Below are 19,775 nucleotides of genomic sequence, written 5' to 3'. Positions count from 1 at the left end.
ATTGCAGTCATTAAATATTATCTCATTCATCTCAGTTGACTTAGGAAGTCAGGGACTTCTCCTACCATCTCTCTGTTAACATGGTCTTACATCCTCTGCTAACTTTTGACCTCAGGGTCCCATAATCGATTACTAGATATGATTTATTCAGACTTCCTAAGTAGGGCATGTACCCAGTATTTGAGGTGAGTGTCTAAGAGTCAGGTGTATGGGAGGCAAAGGTGTGATGCTGAGAGTCTCTCACCTTGAGTGGTGAATGGGGAGGGGTATGCCTAAATGTATGCTGTATTAATTAATTGTGTCCTTTCAGCTCATTATTCATGGCAGCTTTGCCCTCATCCAGCTGCCTCGCTTCCATATATTCTTCCTGGTCCCAGCTCTTATCTACGGTGGGGACAAACTGGTGAGCCTGAGCCGGAAGAAGGTGGAAATCAGGGTGGTGAAGGCTGAGCTCCTGCCTTCAGGTATAGCCTAAAGGGGAGGGAATGGTAATTACATCATCAGGGTCAAGGCAGAGTAGGCTCAGGTGCTAAGGTGTCTGGGGTCACCTGGCCAGCCCCACCACTGTTTCTCTTGACTCTGTTCAGGAGCTGAGAATCCACAAGCCCCCAAAATGCAGGCCGGGCAGCATCCTTGTCTAGGATTTCCTGACCAGGACCAGCCAAGGGCCTAGGGAAAACAAAAAGGATATAACCCAGAAGGGAGTTACCTTAAGAAAGTGATGGATGATTCCAAGATCCCTGACTCAATGAGACATTCCTAAATTGTACATACTGCATCTCCAGTGCACTAGGAGTTCTGAATTGTTTATGTTTGGCAATAGTGAAACCTGTGTACCCTTCCTCAGAATAATGTGTTAAGTGCATAAAACATAATGTATAAAATTGCAAAGGAAGCCAATTACATTGAAATAGTCATAAAAAAAGTTTTTAAACCAAATTCACAGACTCCCAGTTGAGCCCTTGCAACAAGAGTGTTACATGCCCAGTGTCCACTGATAGATGCCCTTTTCTGGGGACAGAAAATCAAATACAAACTGAATTTCTACCTTTCAGGTAGGGAACTCTAGGCTGGAGCTCACTATTAGTAGACAAAGTGGGTGTAGTGCAAAGAAGTTCATCTTGGCTGCTTTCTTTCTGTGCAACCTCAGCCAAGTCATTTAAATCTCCTGGGTCTCAGTTTCCTCATCTATAAAACGAAAGGGTTGAACTAGCTATTTCTAGCTCTTAGATCTGGGATCCTGCACTCTCCCATCATCACTTGCTTCGACAATTTTGTCTTGATGTGTACTTGGGCTCTGAAGTAGCACGAGCCTCAACCCCTTTCAACCATCATGAACACTTCACAACACCACAATGATGATACACGGTGGGAAAGACCCAATACCAAAGTCTGAAAATACTATAAATGTACTGCTCCTCCCACTTTCAGCCATATGGCTCTCCTCTCAGAGGAAGCAAGGCAAGGTGGGTAGAATGCTGGACTCAGAGTTAGGAAGACCAGGATAGACATTTACTAGTTGTGTGATCCTTGGTGAGATACTTAACTTCTCTGGGACCTCAGTTTCCTCATCTGCAAAATTGAGGGGGTTGAACTCAAAGACTTCTAAGGTTCTTTCTAGTTCTAAATCTTTGACCCTTTGAGCCTCTGTCTCACTTTCAACATGCTCTTTTCTCACTACCACATAATTCTATTAAAGATACATGTAGCCATATCCAGTCAATCAACAAGCATTTATTATGTACCCACTATTGGCTGAGTATCCATTATCTGACCCTCCTAAATACAGTTGATGGAAATACTGAGGTAATTAGCATCCAGCCTTTTGGGGCATCCTTGGCATGGCAGGAATGTCCCAGGGGAATTCCAAGGTCCTGCCTGTGTCCTCTGCTGTCCTTACAGCCCAGAACATCTAAGAGCATCACGGGGTGGGGGGAGGGAGGGAGGGAGATGAGAAACAGAGCTCAGGGGAACCCAGTGAGAAATTCTAGTCACAGTTCATTCCCTGAAAAGAGGCATCCTTGGGATCTCCCACACTCTGGTTTCTGGCCACCCTCAGGTTGTGGGATCTAGGTGATACTATCTAATTCCCCACCCCCACTCCCATCTCCAGGGAGGGAATGGAACATGGGGAGTGGAGGTAGTTAATGTGGTCCCAGCAGGTAGAGCAGGATCAGGACTGCAGGTGGCAGCTTCCTGGGATCTGTAGGTGTAATTGTGTCTGGCACTCCCTTTGCCTGTCTCCTTTGTCCCCAGGTGTGACTCACCTTCAATTCCAACGGCCCCAGGGCTTTGAGTATAAGTCAGGGCAGTGGGTACGTATAGCCTGCCTGGCCCTGGGGACCACAGAATACCATCCATTCACACTCACCTCTGCACCCCACGAAGACACACTCAGCCTTCACATCAGGGCTGTGGGACCCTGGACTACGAGACTCAGAGAGATCTACTCCCCCCCACCAGATGCCAGCAGCATCAAATACCCCAAGGTACCTTCCATATACCCCATGATCCCTTCCTTGGACCTAAAGCAGATTTCCCAAAGTATCACTCCAAACTCCACCCAGGCTCAATAATTCCATAAACGCTAAGAATTCCCTCTCAAACACTGGGTACTTAAAGCAGTGGGGGACTTGGTTATCCTTTACCAATAATCCCCTCATCTCTGATGCCAGGACAAGGTTGGGTGGTCAGATTGCCCTGTATCTTATCTCTCCCTTCCCTTATGACAGTTATACCTGGATGGACCATTTGGAGAGGGTCATCAAGAGTGGCACAAGTTCGAGGTGTCTGTGCTGGTGGGTGGGGGTATTGGGGTAACTCCCTTTGCCTCCATCCTCAAAGACCTAGTCTTCAAATCATCAGTGAGCTGCCAACTGCTCTGTAAAAAGGTAAGAACTCTTCTCCCTGGCCCCAAGTCTGAGGGAAAAAAAATATGACAGTGGCAAATCCCTCCTTATGCCCATATCACACCAAATCACAGCTATGAGGGAAAACTTCCTGTCTCACTACCCTATGCACTACACCACCCAGCTGAGGTGGGAAGCATGGTGTCCAGAGTAAGAGAGGAAATGATAATATTTTCTTTGCCCCAATAGAGCCAAATCAAAAGGCATTTATTAAACCACTACAATACAGGATGCAAAGAAAGGCAAAAATCAGACTCTGCTCTCGAGCCCCTCACATTAATAGTAGCTAGCGTTTATATAACTCTTTAAGGTTTACAAAGTTATATATATATATGGTACATATCTATATATCTATATATACACAAACCTATTTGATTCTCACAATAACCCTGTGAGGTAAGTACTATTATTACCCCCATTTTACAGATGATGAAACTGAGGCAGACAGAGGTTAAGTGACTTGCCCAAAGTCACACAGCTAGTAATTGTCTGAGATCAGATTTGAACTCGGTAAGCTGCTATACTGATTGTAAGCCTAGTTCTTCATCTTCTGCACCACCTTGCTGCCCCACAACATGCTTTGAGGTCTGAAGCAGGATTAGGTTCCTGAACCTAAAGCCCATACTTTATTTGAAATGGGAGCAGGTCACGTCTGAAGCTGTGGTGCAGTCATGTCCCACTCTTTTTGATCCCATAGACCATACTATCCATGGGATTTTCTTGGCAAAGATACTAGAGTGCTTTGCCATTTCCTTCTCCAGTTCATTTCACAGATGAGGAAACTGATACAAACAAGGTTAGGTGACTTGCCCAGGGTCACACAGCTAGTAAATGTCAGAGGCCAAATCTGAACTCAGGTCCTGCTGACTCCCAGCCCAGCGCTCTTTCTACTGCTCTCTGTATATCTGAAATACTGAGCTTGGTTCTGGGTACCACATTTTAGAAAAGATGTAGATGAGTTACAGAATAGAAAATTCAGCTGTCAGGACAATTCTCTTATGAATTCCATCCTTGCCATTTCTTATGCTTTAAGAAATTCTATCTCCAGATCCCAGGTATTTTTGACTGGTTGTCCCCTAGGCACAGAATTCTCTTCCTCTGTATTTCCACCTCCTGGCTTCTCTGAGTCCTAGTTAGAATTCAGCTTTCTACCAGAAGCCTTTCCTGATTCCTCCTTAGTGCTAGTGCCTTCCTTCCATTGAGTTTCTCCAAATTATCCTAATAATACCTTGTTTGTACATGATCATTTGCTTGTTGGCTTTCCAACAATCTAATTGAGAGCAGGGAGTGACTTTTGCCTTTCTCTATATCTTCAGCACTGAGCCTGGCACATAAGTAGGCCCTTGATACATGCTCATTTACCATTTACTATTAATGTCCAGAAGACAGCAACCAGGATAGTGAGAGAATTGGAGAAAATGTCATATGAGGATTAATTGAAGAAACTTGGGGTATAGAATCTGGAGAAGAGCAGACGAGGAGGTCATACTGTCAGTCGTTTCAGTTGTGTCTGACTCGTTGTGACCCCATTTGGGATTTTCTTGGCAAAGATACTGGAGTAGTTTGCCCTTTCCTTCTCCAGTTCATTTTACAGAGGAGGAAACTAAGGGAAACAGGTTAGGTGACTTGCCCAGGGTCACAGAACTAGTAAGTGTCTGAGGCCCAATTTGAACTCGGGAAGGTAAGCATTCTATCTACTGTACTGCCTAGCTGCCAAAGGACATGAGAGCTGCCTTTATGTATTAGAAGGGCTGTCATTGGAATGCACTTGTCCTTCCTGGTTTGGGAAGACAGAACTAGGAACTGTAAGGGACCTAAGCTGGATATAGGAAAAGTTTCCTACTAATTAGAGCAGTCCCAATATGGATCAGACTGCTTTAGGAACAACCTACTTGCTGAATCGGAGAAGTGAGTCTCTGAGGACTCTTACAGCTCTGAGATTCTGGAATTTCACCTACAGGGGCTGGGGCCTGGGTTCTTATAAGGGCCCAGGTAAGATTTGTCTCTGATTCTCTCCAGGCAGGGGTTGGATTAGATGGGGAGGGTGGATCCCCATTAGGAACTAGATACCTGAAGTATTGTCAGGCCCTGGACATGGGGAGTGCTGGCAGAGGTGGGGCAGAGTGAAACTGTCTCTCTTTTTTTGGAGTGGGGGAGGAGTAGAGGCGTGGAGCCCAAGGAGGCTGGGCAGGATTCTTGGGGAAGTTTGGAGAGAGAAAGGAGGGCACAGTCCTAGGCTGCTTGGCCTGCATTTGTACAATGCCCCCAGCCTGCGTGGCAGGCCGCTGCTCGCCTCCCTAGGCTCAGTAGGGTGAGTCACTGGGGCAGGAATGTGTCAGGCAGAGGCACAGCCCATTACCGAAGCAACAATTTGAGAATGACAAAGAACTATGAGCTCTGCTCCTCTGCTAAGTCATTTCTTTTCCCTCCCCTTCTCTTTTTCCATAGCTGCCCCTCTTCAGCATCTCCATCAACTTAGCATTGAAATGTCAGGTACCAGTTCATCTGTGGGATTTGCTGTTATTGGGGCCAGCACTGAGCATGGACTGAGCTCTCACCTACACCTCATAGTTTTGTGGGCATTTGAACCTTTGCTCCCCCATGGACAGTACAATTCATTCACACAACTGAACAACTTTAGATATGATCCCATGTCAAATAGAGTGTGGATTTTAGATTCAGGAAGGCCTAAGAACTAATTCTACCTTTACTCCCTCTCATCTTTGAGGGTAGACTTAGCCGGGAATGGGGGACCTGCGACCTCAAGGTAGTGTGGTCCTCTAGGTCCTCAAGTGAGGCCTTTTGACTGAATCCAAACTCCACAGAACAAATCCCTTTAATAAAAGGTTTTGTTCTGTAAAACTTGGATTCCATCAAAAGGCTGCACTTGAGGACCTAGAAGGCCACATTTGGCCTCGAGGCCACAGGTTTCCCATCCCTGCACCATCCATCTAAGGAAGATCCATTCCCCCTCTCACAACAGGGATGTTTAAGCCTTTCTGTCTCTTGGACCCCTTTGGCAGTCTGGTGAAGTCTATGGATCCCTGCTTAGAACAATATTTTTAAATGTATCAGATAAAATGAATAGAATTCCTTATATTTATATTCAATTGTGTTGCAATATTGTTAAAATATGTACTTTTTAAAAACAAGTTTCACATATTTTAGGTTAAAAATCCCTAGGCTAGCAGTATCAAATATTTAGAGTGCTCCCAGGGGCCGTACCTTCCCCTATCTCAGAATTTCCCCATTACACCCTGGGGTAGATATTCCAAAGACTCCTTAGTCCCTGGGCTAACAATTTCAGATAGCCCATAAAATCTGCCTCACATCTGTGTCCTCCACCTACTGAATCTATCTGTGAAGGGGCTGCAGTCATCCCATCAAAGGCCAGGATCCTTCTGGGGATTCCTTCCTTCTCCAAAGCTGTCTATGTCCCCATTTTCTGGTTGCAGTCACATCCTTTGTCTGGGAGCTCCTCTAATCTTGTCCCTCTTCTGGAACAATGTATGGAGAGGACTAATAGACATGATAAAGTGGAGGGGTATCCCTCGGGTGGGATATGGGAAAAGACCCTTCAAGGTTTGATATTCCTTGAGGGTAAAGACTGGATGTGGGAGTGTTGATTGTGGACTGGTGTCCCTAGATCTATTTCATCTGGGTGACGAGGACCCAAAGGCAGTTTGAGTGGCTGGCAGACATCATCCGGGAGATAGAGGAGAATGACCGGCAGGATCTGGTGTCTGTACACATCTACATTACTCAGCTGGCTGAGAAGTTTGATCTCAGGACCACCATGTTGGTAAGAACTAACTGGAATCTCAAAGAGGAGGTCGTATCTGGTTGGCCTTGGCCCTGCTCTCACTCCTAGCTCTATTTATCTCCCCTCTCCTAGCCTACAATTGGTCTATTGGCTCTCTAGAACCATTCCCGATCCCATTTTTTACAGACAGCTTGTGCTGGGCCTGGAGTCAGGAAGACCTGAGTTCAAATTCAGCTTCAGATACTTACAAGTTGTGTGACCCTGGTTGTCACTTAACCTCTGTTTGCCTCAGTTTCCTCATCTATAAAATGGTGATAATAATCCCCGTCACCTACTTCACAGAGTTGTTGTGATGACTGAGATATCTGAAAAGTTCTTGGCACATAGTAGGCACTTAATAAATCCTTCCTTCTTTCATTCTTTCACTTTTTCTCTTAGTATATCTGTGAGCGGCACTTCCAGAAGGTACTGAACCGGAGTCTCTTCACTGGCCTGCGCTCTATCACCCACTTTGGTCGTCCCCCCTTTGGTCCCTTCTTTAGCTCCCTGCAGGAGGTCCACCCAAATGTAAGTACCTTAACCCTCTCAGGGTCCTAAGGAAAGTTCCTTGACTTCACCAACAGACAAAATCTGCTGCCACTGAGGCCCTGGGCTCCTAGAGGTGGGGAAGAGAATGCAGAGGGGAATTGTGTACCATTTGGTGGGATGTAATAGGAGGCCATGTAGGTTGCCTTGCCCACGAGGAAAATGCCCTACAGGGAGAGGCCATATAATGTAGTGGACCTGTGATATCATCAGTATTGGGAACTCCCATGTGAGGAAACCCCTCTACCAGTGAGGTTAGTACTTTCTTGGCAACTTCTAATCATTGAGAACTGTCTAGAGCAGTAGTGTCACACTCAATTAGAAAGGGCCACTAATCTGTACATAAGTATCCTTACAGTCACATATTGATGTAGTTTTAAAATATGTTATCTCTGTTTTATCATAATTTTGTTTTGTTAAATATTTCCCAGTTACATTTTAATCAAGTTCAATATACCCTTGGAAGTGTTGAGGGACACCTTTAAGTCACTTGCCTGGTGTCACACAGCTAGAATGTGTCATAGGCTGGACCTCAACCTAATTTTCCTGGCTCCAAGGCTGGCCCTCTACCCTTTACAGCAACATGCCTTTCACAGCACATGACATGTTAGATTTGAATCAAGAAGATCTTGGTCCAAAGTCCTGTCCTTGACATTTGGTAGTTGTGTGACCCTGGGCAAATCGTATCAATTTTCTGAGCCTTGTTCTTCCTCTCTCCCCCCCCCCCCCTTTTTTTTTGAGGCAGTCAAGGTAAATGACTTGCCCACAACCACTCCGCTAGTAAATGTCTAAGACTGGATTTGAACTCAGGTCTTCCTGACTCCAGGGCCAATTCTCTATCCACCGCAAAACCTAGCTGCCCTCCTCCACTTTCAAAAAGGAGTTAATAACATTTGTGGATGGAGTGCTAGGGTTGGAGTCAGGAAGACAAGAATTTACATTGGGTCTCAGACACTTACTAGCTGTGTGACCCTGGGCAAGTCACTTAACCTCTGTTTGCTTTAATCCACTGGAAAAGAAAATAATAAACCACTCCAGTATCTTTGCCAAGAAAACTCCTGGACAGTGTTGGCATGATAAATCCACAGGGTCACAAAGAGTTGGACACGAGTGAACAGTCAAAGCAGACCACACCCCAAAGGGATGTCATAAAACTCAAATTAGGCCTTTGTATATTTTAAATCATTATATAGATGGCACGTCTTATTTTATGTATATTGCTACTTACTGCCTAAATATTAAGCTATCTCTCATAACTGACACTGTTCGTTCTTGGAGGAACACAGGCCTCCTTGGGGCGACCATATACCCAGCTTTTGCCTCCACTCAGCGTGGTCACTGGGTGCCATATTTCCCTATCTTCACTGAGTACATGCTCCCCACTCTTCCTGCTCTTTCTTTACCTGGAGAGCTTTCTCCATGAATAGCTGTTTTGGGGTCCCCTGAGTCTTGCTGTGTTCCATCAGACTGTAAAATTCCCTCTGGTGGCCAGGATGGAACCACAGGAATTTTCTCTTGAGCTCTCTTTCCTGGGCTGGACCCTAGTCCTTATCTCCAGTTTGTTCATTCACGCACTCATTTATTACAGACAAAATATAATATTTCACATTTGATGATTAAGTCCCATAGAAATATCTGGCATCAGACTAAGCGTTTTGTAGGACATTATTTTCAAACGAGTATTTTCTTTTTCATCTCAATGATCAACTGCCATTGAGATTGATTGGATGGTGAATGATTAAAATAAGAGGGAAACTGGATAGTATAATAGAAAGCTCCAGTGGAATATAAGTTCCTTGAGACTAGAACTAATTTTTAAATTAATAATTTCATTTCATCTTTAATTTCAACAGGAATTTATTAAGTGCTTATTATTCACCAAGTACCATGGTTCCAGGCATTGGGGATACAAAGACAAGATGAAACAATCCCTGTCCTCAAAAAGCTAGCGTTCTACTGGGGATGGGAGGAGGGGAACCACATTTACACAAATAGACAAATAGGAATCATATACAAGATAAATACAAAGCAATTAGGGGATGGGACGAATAAATAGGGCAGCTAGGTGGCGCCATAGCGCATGGAGTGCCAGGTCTGATCTTCCCCAGCTTCACAGGTGGCTTCAGATACTCACTGAGTCTGTGACCCTGGGCAAGTCACTTAACTTTGTTTGCCTCAGTTTCCTCATCTGTAAAATGAGCTGGAGGAGGAAATGGCAAACCTCTCTAGTATTCTTTGCCAACAAAACTGCAAATGGGGTCACGAAGAGTCGGACATAGCTAAAAAACAACTCAACAACGAATAAATAGGAGAATCAGGAAAGATTTCATGTAGGAGGCAGCATTTAAGCGAAGCCTTAAATAAAGATGGGGATTCCAAGGAGAGGTGAGGAGGGAGTGTTTTCCAAACATGGCAGATGACCTATTGCAAATGTATGGAGAAAGGAGATGGAATATTGTGTATGGAGAATAGTAAATAGGTCAGTTTTTCATTTATGACTTTGTATTCCCAGTGCCTAACAGAGTGTTCTGCACACAGTAGGTGATTGATCAATACTTGTTAAATTGAAATGGAAAACAAAAATTGGACTAAAAATCGGGAGACCTTGGATTCCAACCCAAACTTTGTCTCTCCCTGATTGACCTCAGCTTATTCATCCATTCCTCCTGCTTGCCTTCTGGGGACTACTCTTCCAGACTTCACCTTGATAACTGTTTCCCCATCCCACTCTTGGCTCCTGACTCCTTTCCTGACAGTTGCTTAGGCTGTGCCAGTCCAGCAGTTTAACCCTTTCTCTTTGGTTCTTCCCTTTCCTTCTCTCTCCAGGTGCGAAAGATTGGGGTATTCAGCTGTGGCCCCCCTGGCATGACCAAAAACGTGGAGAAGGCCTGTCAGCTCATCAACCGGCAGGACCAGACTCACTTCTCCCATCATTATGAGAATTTCTGAGGACAGATAGAGAGCCTCTCATTCCCTACCTCTGCTCAGCTGGAGCTCAAGGAACAGCTCCTGCCTAGGCCCTTCTCTTACCTATTGAGGTATTTGGGGCTTCTCGTGATTTCGATCACACATGAGAACCCAGGCTATGCCTCATCCTCTTGACCTGGAACCATGACAGTTGCTGGGGGAGTAACATGAGGATCACAGGCTGTGGTGGAGGGAAATTACCTTTTTTGTGGTGGGGGGGACGGTGGAGGAGAGAAAACAGTCTCTTCTCTCATAGTCTGCTGTTTCTGTGCTGTTCCCTGCAGTTGGGGAGTAGGAGTGTTCCTGGAGTACAGATGCTTGCATCTTTGAGTTTTCCCCCACTTCATGTATGTGAGAAAACATGTAAAGAGCTTTGCTAACCTTAAAATGTTAGATATTAGCCCCCTCAGATTCTTCTGTTGGGTCGATATGGCTTTGGAACAATGCATAACTAGAGAAGGAGAGCGAAGAGTGGGACCATTTAACCTTTTACCTTTCTTGGATTTGAAGACTCTCCCTCCTCTCCCCACTCAGTCTTCCCCCAGGATCCTAGTTAAATTGGACAGTCTTGTCTCATACATTTTTAAATAGCCCCAGTTTTATTCCAACAGAGACCATGGCCTGGGGCTTTCTATCAGTCTTCCATTCATTCAAGTAATTCCCTCCCCCATTCCAGCTGGAATATTTTCATTCCATTCATTTATTATTCTAGGCAAATAAATCCCTTTCCTGCCCTTCTTAGTTCTGGGGTCTCTTAATTCTGCCGTCTTGCCAGCTAAACCTGAGAACACTGACCCAGCTGATGTTTGCATAAGGAACATCCATAGCTGGACAATTACTGACTCTTAAGCTGGGTTGTGTCCAGTGATTCTGGAGACTGACATTCAACCCAATTGGTCTCATCTCTGTGAATCCTACCTGGGAGAGAACTAAGGGAAAGAAACTTAAGGTTTTCTCATGAAGAGGTTCCTTATCCAGTCTCCTACATTTACTAGACATGACCCTTAATACCCAAAAACTTCCCTCAGGGAAAATGAGTAAAATTATCTCAAATCTATTAAAGTTTAGGTCTCCTCAGGTAAGAAGAGATACAAGTGTATACTGAGTTGAGGGTTGGAGGAGGGGGTTGAATCAGACTGTTGTGAAGTCTTTGACCTGTGATCAATGAAGTCCTGGTTCTGTCTCTTACTAGCTATGTTATCCTAAGGCAACCTTCAACATCTCAGCCTCAGTTTTTCTCACCTGTGAAATGGGAATAACATTTGCATTAACTACTACAGAGGGTTGTTGTGAGGAAAATGCTTTGTAAATCTTTTAATGCTATGCATAAACACAGCAAATGGAGTCATAGGAGGAGAGAATTATCAGGCAGTGTTTGAGGATAAAAGGTACGATACTTAGAGAAAAAATATTCTTTGTCATCCTGGCCCATTCCTTACTCCTCTTTGCACTCCCATCTTTCTCAAGCCCCATTTATCAGTGCTAAGTGGACTCTCCCCTCCTAAGAAGGTGGAGAATATAGCCTTAAGAGAACTAGGACTCCATAGATATATTCAGTTGCGTTTCCCCACAACAAAAAATTCTCATGCTTACAGAAAGCCCAGTATGTGGGGAGAATGGGAGTGGACATTTACCCAATCAACTTTTAGGTTCTTTTGGGAGTTGGGGAAGAGATCTATATGAGAGAGAAAGAAAAAAGCTTTGGGCCCTGTCTTGAAGGGTCCAAACCATCACAAAGATCTTCTGGTTAGGAAGACCAGGTTGGTCCATGATACAACAGGACTGACAGCCTAGCCCATGGAGAATTTTCCAGGGTTTTTAGGATTGGAAGACACCCTGGTGCAGTGGACCTCTGATTTCCCGTAAGAACCACCTGAGAGAGCTTCTTTGGCTATTTGGTCATTGGCCCTTGGAGTGATCTGTGCTGTCTCTTGGTTGTTGAGCGTAGTACCATGATGAGGTATAGCAGTGACCTGGTGATAAGCATAACTCAGTGGCATAATAGTTACTTCTCAGCCAACTTTGTAGTTATGGCCCATTGGCTCGCTTCCTTCTTCAGTTCACGTTTTGTTCTCGGAGAGATCCGGTCTGACCAATAACATCCTGGTAATTGCCTGACACTCGGCATGTCCATCTCTCTCTGAGCCTTTCATCTCTAAAATGAAAGGACTGGACTAGATCTGAGGTCCTTAACCTTTTTGTGTAGTGAACCCCTTTGGCAGTCTGGTTAATTATGTACTCCTCAGTCTAATATTTCTAAATAATTGAAAGAAATTCTAAATATCAGGGCAGTGATTATGAAAATAATGTAATTTTTCGCTAAGTTCACGGGCACCCTGACATCTATCCACCGACCCCCAAGACGCCTTGGACTAGATCAACTCCGAGGTCTTTTCTAGCTCTAAAGGGAAGAAAAAAAGGGGTTGATCCGATCGAGGGCTCCCCAAACTCTCCCTCACTGGCAGTGAGAGGCGGCTGCCAGCAGGGGGCAGGGGACACTTACTGAAGCATCCCCCCCCTTTTCCCCGGCCAGGGCGGGCAGGCAGGCTGCGCGCCCGCGGCTGCGGCCGTTGGCAAGGCTGAGAGCTGCGTCCCAGGCTTTGCCAGACGAGTTGGGCGCTGGCTTCTGCCCTCAACCCTGTTTTCTCCTACGACCGCAGTGATCTGGATGGTCTGCTCGGAGTGACCCGGGCAGAAATGCGAAAGAAAAGCCAACCAGCCCAACCTCTCGGTCCAGTCCTAGCGGTCCCACCCCCGCCCCCCGCCCCGGGTTTCCCCCTCCCCCTGGTGCTCGGCTTTTCGCCTGTCAAGGTCTCCTTCCTTTCCCCTCCTGCCTCCCCACCCTCCCTCCCTCTCCCTGCGTGTGTCTCCGGCTCTTTGTCTCTCTCCAGCTCCCCCTCCTCCCTAACAAATGATTCTTGGCAGGAAATTGAACGCGCTCCTCGGGGAGCCTTGCTCTTACGCGCAGGATTGGAGGCGCGGGCAGCGGGGAGGGGGAGCAGCGACACGCCGCCGCCAGACGCCTCCCGACCCCCGCGCAATCCGGGCTGGGGGCGGCGAGAGGGCAATGTTTTGACATCGTCCAAGAAAAAGAACTTGATGCTTCAGGAAAGTGCTTTTCACAGCCGCTCAGCGTCGGCTCCGAAACCGATTTATCAACAGAATCTGTTCGCGCTTCGCTGCGGGCGCATCTGCGCCCACCCCAGCGCCACAGCATCTCCTCTCCCCCAAAGTCCTCATCCTGGGGGGCAGACGCGCGCGACGCCGGGAAGTGGGGGGGGGGGGGTGAATAATGCTGGCGCCGAGCCAGGGAGGACAACCCACAGAACGGGCTCCCTCCGTTCCCCCCCAAATCCTCCCCGTTTCCCCTGTCTCCAAGGCCAGGCATTGGCAAACACCATCTCCCCAACTTCTGCTTGTCTTCTCCTCCCCCACCCCCCACCCCTTGGCCTCAGAGACCTGGCAAGGGAACTCTTTAGCTTGGGGATGGAAATGAGTGTTGGGGCAGAATGAGATGGCCACTTATTGGTCTGGAAGCCTGCCCCACGCCCATCCCCCAACAGACCCCCAAACGCCTGGGAGCTTCTGCAGGGCCAGGGCTGAGGTCTGAGGCCCTCGTCGCCATTCAAGTTCCAGTCTTGGAAAAGGTTGTGTAGTTGGGCAACGTGGACCTCCTGAAACCGTGAGGGTGCCACGGAGGCCCAGTCACCCTCCAATGTCTCTCAGGCCAAAACCATCCCAGCAACAGGAGGAAGAGGCGCTTCCAGTTCTAGAGGGCCTTAGAAAGGGAAGGATGTCCTAACCCCAACCACACATTGCCCCAAGGCATCTTCTCTCAGGGGCTTCTCCCCTACCCGCAAAACCCGATTGCCTTTCCCTTTTAGAATAAATTAAAGAAGCTTTCATCTCAGCCTCTGGGGGAAAATGGAATGGGAGGGGGCCAAGGGAAAACACAGGGGTTCCGAGGAGCTGCCGTGGTTCTGGCCAATACTTCTCTCCCAAAAAGAAGCTATCGTTCAACAGCTGGAGGGAGGGGGGGCCAGAGGGGCTGAAAGAGAATCCTAGGTGGGGACTACTTTTCAGCCCTGCGTCTGTGATGGCTGCTGATCCTCTGGCCCTACAGAGTTCGTATGGCCACTGGGTAGAGCAGGGACATGTGCTCGGCCCCCTTGATGGGCAACTTCCGGCTAGCGTAGTGGTGCACGATCTCTGGGACGCTGCTGAAGGGCGGGCTGTTCTGGCCCAGCACGTACTTGTGCTCCTTGGTCCGAGACAGTTTCATGTGCATGAAGCCCTGGCTGCTCCTGGGAAGGGAGGACAACTTGGTAAACTCCAGTGTCGCTGGCCAGGCCTTCCTCCTGCCCCATGGCTAACAGAGTAGGTTGCTAGTGAAGTAGGGGATCTCCTGATCTCCCCCAGTCTCAAGGGACTGAAGAAGGAGGAAAAGTTGAGAAGGAAAAGAGATTGGAGAGGGACTTTTGGTCAAGGAGAAAGCTACTGTACACATTGGTGGTAGAAAAAGATGGGTGAAAGGTGTGAAAGCAGAGTAGGAGCAGATACAAAGAACTCCCAGCTATCAGCCCTACCTGTGCTGGAAGTGTTGGGTGGGACAGGAATGTGTGAGTATGCAGGGTGTGTGCAGACCTGAGGGTGTGACTGAAGGCAGGAAAGACCCTGGGCCCCCAACATGACCACCAGAGAACAAGAACCTCCTCTGCCCTGCCCTGTGCTGACAATAGCTCTTTGAGGAGAAAAGGTGAAATAAAATCATGGTTCTTTAGCTGGGGCAGGGAGGTTGGCTAGCTTGGAGAATGCTTTGGTGAGTCAAATTAAAACAGGGTTTCTAAAGCTGTTCATTTGTGTCTCCTAGGAGCTGGCACACTCCTTGGGGCTGCAAAGAGATGAATCAACTAAACCCTAATATGTAAGAATAAGTCAGAAATAGCTAGTTCTCACTGTAAGGCCTGAGCTTTGGGGGAGTTGCTGCACTGCACCCTCCCCTTCTCCTTCCCCTAGCTTCATAGTCCTCTTTTTCCTCCCCTCCCCTCCCACCTCTGGAGCATACTAACCCTCCCCTCCTCCAAAGCTGCTCAGGCCTGTTTGTGGCTTCAGATAGCTCCGCCCCCCACCCTCCCACTATCTGGCCAGGCTGGGCAGAGAACCTCCCTTGGGCCTCTGTCTACCTCCCTCCCCCCCACTCCCCCTCCTCTCATCAGTCTGGGATGATGTCATCTGTTCTCAAGGCTGCAGCTCTTCTCCCTTGGTAGAAGACAAACTCCATTGCCTCCCCTGCACCCTGGCTCTAGTCTAGGAAACAAGCAAAGGGAATGATCGGGGGCTTGTTCCCTAATCCACCTAAAGAGCTCTTGTGGGAATGGAAAGTCTGAACACTCAACCCAAATGCCCTTAACAAGGAAGAGAGGAGTCCAGACCTGGACAACCAACTGAGAGCGAGGATGCAAAAGTCCAAGACACCATCCTGGAGTTTGCTTTCAACTCCCACTTGAACTCGGCCTGCACCAGTATTAGGCACCAAGCCTGAAACCCAATGGCAAGGGTGCGAAACAGCCTTATTTCAGGTGTTTCCCAATGTTTTAGGGATGTTAGCATGATGGGGAGGGGAGAAGACATAATGCACTCCATCCACCGACATGCACATGCACACTAGACTACCCTGGGTAGGATTTAATGGATTTAGAGATTGGAAGAGGGGAAAAAAAAACCTCATATACCCGCACATACCCCTTGAATCTCTCTGGCTCACTATTCCAAGATCCTCCCCCTGAAGACCCTATGGGACCAAGGACCTATTAGTCCCTTGACCTAATCTCCCCTCCACAGTGAGATCCAAGGCCTGATGAATGCCACCTTCCTCCCTCTTCTCCATATTCCCTTCCCTGTATGTGGAGGTCAGCATGTGAAGTGGCTTCTAACTAAGGCCCCTAATTAAGGACTTCTGAGGGAAGAAAGGAAAGAGAGAAGCTAGGAAGAAGGGAGAAAGACTAAAATGGAGAAAGGAAAAAAAATTAACTCCTGGAAAATTTTAGTGAACAGCTCACTACTCTCCCCAATCCCACCTCTTCCAATGTGCCCTCAGGCTTTTGCCAGCAGCAAGACAAGTACTTGGTTTGCCCCAGATGCCTCTGAGCCTTTTGGGCTGGGCTTGGGTCATCGGTCTGCTAGTTTGAGGAAGATAATGACTTGGACCCAGGCTTCAAAGAGGATGCGCCCAGAAGAAAATAAGGAGCTAGAAAGGAGACTGGTGGGAGGCAGAACGATGAGGTATATGAAAGGGTGGGAAAGGAACAGAAATAATTAAAAACTACTCTGTTCCTAGGACCCAAAACCACCCTGTTATTGTTCAGGCAGGTCCTACTCTCTCTGGTCCTGTTTGGGGTTTACTTGGCAAAGATATTGGAGTGGTTTGCCATTTTCTTCTCTAACTCATTTTACAGATGAGGAAACTAAGGCAGACAGGATTAAGTGACTTGCCCAAGGCTATAATGTCTGAAGCTGGATTTGAATTCATGAAGATTGAGTCTTCTTGATTCCAAGTCCAGTGCTTCCTCTACTGCCCTACCTAGCTGCATGCCTTACAAGATAGAATCACCCCTATCCCAGGGATAGAGTTAATTCTACTGAGGTGCCCCTGATCTGAGCTTCCTTCAACATCTGGACTGACTAAAGAGAGCTGCCTGGTGGCTGGTGCCCTGGCCAAAGTCAGGAATCTAGGCTCACCTACTGATGCAGTGATGACCCAGGACCTCTCTTGGGTCTCAGTTTCTCCTCTCTGTACAGTATGTCTCCCTCTTACAGGCTAAAAGCAAATAAAAGAGTCACGGGCAGAAAACCTCAAGGGATCATTACCATTTCCTACCCAGGCCACCTTCTCCTCTAGGAACCAGGCCAAGGGAGCTTCTGGACCCCTAGGCAGAAGCTGGGGATGGCTTTAGGAGGAAGCTGTTTAATTACCAGACAAGGTACTTCCATTACAGAGAGATGGGAAACCATAATTATATTTCAAAGAAGTCCATTTACATGCAAATGAGGCTCTGTTGGACAGATGCTGTAAGGGTCAGATCAGCAATCCAACCAGCAGGCAGCCCCTAGCCAGCTCACTCCTGCCCTGGGAGTTTGACTCCTAGAATGCACCCCCACCCCACCCCAGTCAATAGAGCAGCACTGTCAGGGGGTCAAAGTGTTTCCCTCCCCCCACCCCACATCATCTGGAGTTCAGTTTCTTGCTTTATGGAACATAGTCTACAAGTCTTAATTTTGTCAACTGCACTCCTAGTTACTGAAATGGCACTGGATTGGGAGTCCAGGCTCTAATCTGACAGGGCTTTGCTGACTAAGTGGCAGTGTTCAGACTAGAATCCATACTTCTCTGGGTCACAGTTTCCTCATCTGTATAAGGGAAGGGGTTAAACTGAAAGACCTTCCCTTCTAGTGCTAAACCTGTGACCCAGTGATGACTCTACCTGTACGATCTCACTTTTGTAAGGCAAACAAGCATTTATGTATTTGGTAGATGGGAGTTTTCATATTTTGTATTTATTTATGGTAGGGGGGAATATGTCTGGACTATTACTGGGAGTAGTGAGTGTTGGGGAAGGAGTGAAGGAAGACATTGGATAGTGCTGATTAAGTGCTCCATCCTGGGCAATGTTTCCTGGATGTGATGTTCTTATAATGGTGATACGGGGGTGAGCAGTGTTTGGCAACCTCTCCTGGCATATGGGCTCTGCCAGGCTTTTGGAGGCCTGGGGCTCAGGTTCAGTGGTCAAAGCTTTGACCCTAGATCCCTATCTTCAGTGGCTGTTTCAATCAGTGATCATGGTCTGCCTTCAAGATGACAGGGGGACCAGAGGGATAAAGAGGGCCAGGTGTAGTCTGCTGCTCACCATGTACCTCTTCTAGGCCTTATCTTCTAGAGATTTTTCTGAGTGAATGAGGGCCCTTTCTTTAGTCCCACAGACACTGACTTGTGCTTCATCTTCTGAAATTATCGGGGGAAAGGTACACCCAAAACTTGGCCTGGGTATAGAGATAGAAAATTAGAGACCTTTCCTGCACCCAATTTGAATTGTCGTGATGACCCAGGCGTGATGACATTCGTCAGAGCTGCCCTTTCCTTGAACCCACTAGGCCCCTCTCCCCTCCCATCACCCTTCTGTTCACTCAGTCAGCCCTCCCATCCACCTACACTCACTTGAGGGAGAGGGAGAAGTCATTCTTGCTGGTCTCACTGTTTCGCACCAAATAGCTGGCTTCCTTGCATAACCTCAGCAGGTTCTCGGCATCCGTTCGGCTGATGGCCCCATGGTACCAACTGAGGGGGAGAAGGAGGGAGGGCATCTCTGCTTGTCTCTCTGTGGCTACAGCCATGTAGGGAGTACCTAGTCAGGATGCCCCCTCACAGGCCATGCTCTGCAGGCCTAGGCTTGTTCTCAGGGACCATGGGGAGGTCTCCCATTGCAGGATTGGGGTTGGGGGTAAGTACCTAAGTCCAAGAGTCTTAGCAAGAGGGGAAGGTAATGGTGGGAGGGAGCCCCAGTGGGACACAGACACTCACACCTGGTTTTCCAGAGGCAGGTCTGGGTCTGTCCACTCCCCCAGGGGGCTGCTGGGCTCAATGCTCAAGGGCTTCAATGCCTTAGAGTTCCCTCCAGGAAGCCGAGGAAGGGGCCGACCCTTCTCTTCCCTGCTGGGTGACAAGCAGTTCTCGGACCCTTCAAACTGAGCTGTGGAGAAGAAACAACGCCTATCACAAAAGTTGGCTATATCCAGGTTTGGATGGATCGCGCAATACCTCCTATCCCTTAGACTTCCCACAGGCAGTATAGGGACACCAAAGGACATGCAAGGAACCTCATGCAGGCCAGGGGGCCCCATGGTCTCTCCTAGCTTTACCACCAGTTCACTGAAAGACCCTGAGAAAATTGCTTCCCTCCTCCTTGCCTCAGTTTCTATATATGTGACATAAAAAATGTAAGCCTACTCCCTCCTCCAGAATTTGATGCTATTTGATATTATTACATGCAGGGCCCCCAATTACAATGTTAGGGAGAAGAAAGAAGTGCGGGGGAAGAAGGGGAAGAGAAGGGAAGGTTGGAAAGAAAAGAACACAAAAAACCCCATCAGTTTTTCCCTTCAGGGTGTCCAGGCAGCGTTCTCTATCCCATTCCCCTAAGGGTGCCTTCAGTGCTGATAATATTGCTTCTCTCCCCTTCTCAGAGTTCATTACCGTTCCCCACATCAGGCTGCCAAGCCACTCTCCAGAAATGACTTATTGATCTTACAACAATTACCAGACTCCCTTCAGTGCCATCCTGACAGGCTAATCCTGCCCAGAGCCTCTGTTTGCCTGCCTGCCCTCCCTTGTTTCCCCTGAAGGACTGAAATCACTTTCTTTAGTCTCTTCTCCCTCCCCCATGTGCACACACAGCTGCCTAGGCTGTCTTGTCTTTTCTCTCTTGTCCCAGATCAGGGCAAGCCTGCCAGCTAAGGTTAGCCAAGGTAGATGCTGGTTACACACACATATGAGCAAC

At 47.6% G+C, this 19,775-nt stretch overlaps 2 protein-coding genes across 9 annotated transcripts in view; one reads left to right on the top strand and one right to left on the bottom strand.

Moving 5' to 3' along the window:
- The window catches only part of LOC140514153 (dual oxidase 1-like), a 59,918-nt gene extending 48,960 nt beyond the window's left edge, over nt 1-10,958 (top strand). Inside the window, exons 29-34 of one of the 2 annotated variants that reach the window (XM_072624238.1) lie at nt 311-464; nt 2,257-2,489; nt 2,733-2,891; nt 6,556-6,711; nt 7,111-7,239; nt 10,084-10,958. In XM_072624238.1, the coding sequence (XP_072480339.1) occupies nt 311-464; nt 2,257-2,489; nt 2,733-2,891; nt 6,556-6,711; nt 7,111-7,239; nt 10,084-10,206 (954 nt within the window). In that variant the 3' untranslated portion in view covers nt 10,207-10,958. The remainder of the gene's footprint in view (nt 1-310; nt 465-2,256; nt 2,490-2,732; nt 2,892-6,555; nt 6,712-7,110; nt 7,240-10,083) is intronic. The other variant, XM_072624240.1, reaches the window with a different exon arrangement.
- A 2,379-nt stretch (nt 10,959-13,337) lies between these two features.
- SHF (Src homology 2 domain containing F) overlaps nt 13,338-19,775 on the bottom strand; it is a 30,167-nt gene continuing 23,729 nt past the window's right edge. For 2 of the 7 annotated variants that reach the window (XM_072624678.1, XM_072624681.1), the window contains 3 exons: nt 18,800-18,968; nt 18,437-18,556; nt 13,338-14,528 (listed from right to left, as the gene is read on the bottom strand). In XM_072624678.1, the coding sequence (XP_072480779.1) occupies nt 14,342-14,528; nt 18,437-18,556; nt 18,800-18,968 (476 nt within the window). In that variant the 3' untranslated portion in view covers nt 13,338-14,341. Of the gene's footprint in view, nt 14,529-16,962; nt 17,042-18,128; nt 18,262-18,436; nt 18,557-18,799; nt 18,969-19,775 lie in introns of those variants that run through there. The other 5 variants (XM_072624680.1, XM_072624684.1, XR_011970587.1 and 2 more) reach the window with 4 other exon arrangements.

The sequence above is a fragment of the Notamacropus eugenii genome, chromosome 7 (assembly GCF_028372415.1).
Source record: "Notamacropus eugenii isolate mMacEug1 chromosome 7, mMacEug1.pri_v2, whole genome shotgun sequence".
In the NCBI taxonomy this organism is placed as follows: Eukaryota; Metazoa; Chordata; class Mammalia; order Diprotodontia; family Macropodidae; genus Notamacropus; species Notamacropus eugenii.
The sequence above is the reverse complement of the archived record's forward strand: the minus strand, read 5'-3'. Positions and strand labels throughout refer to the sequence as shown.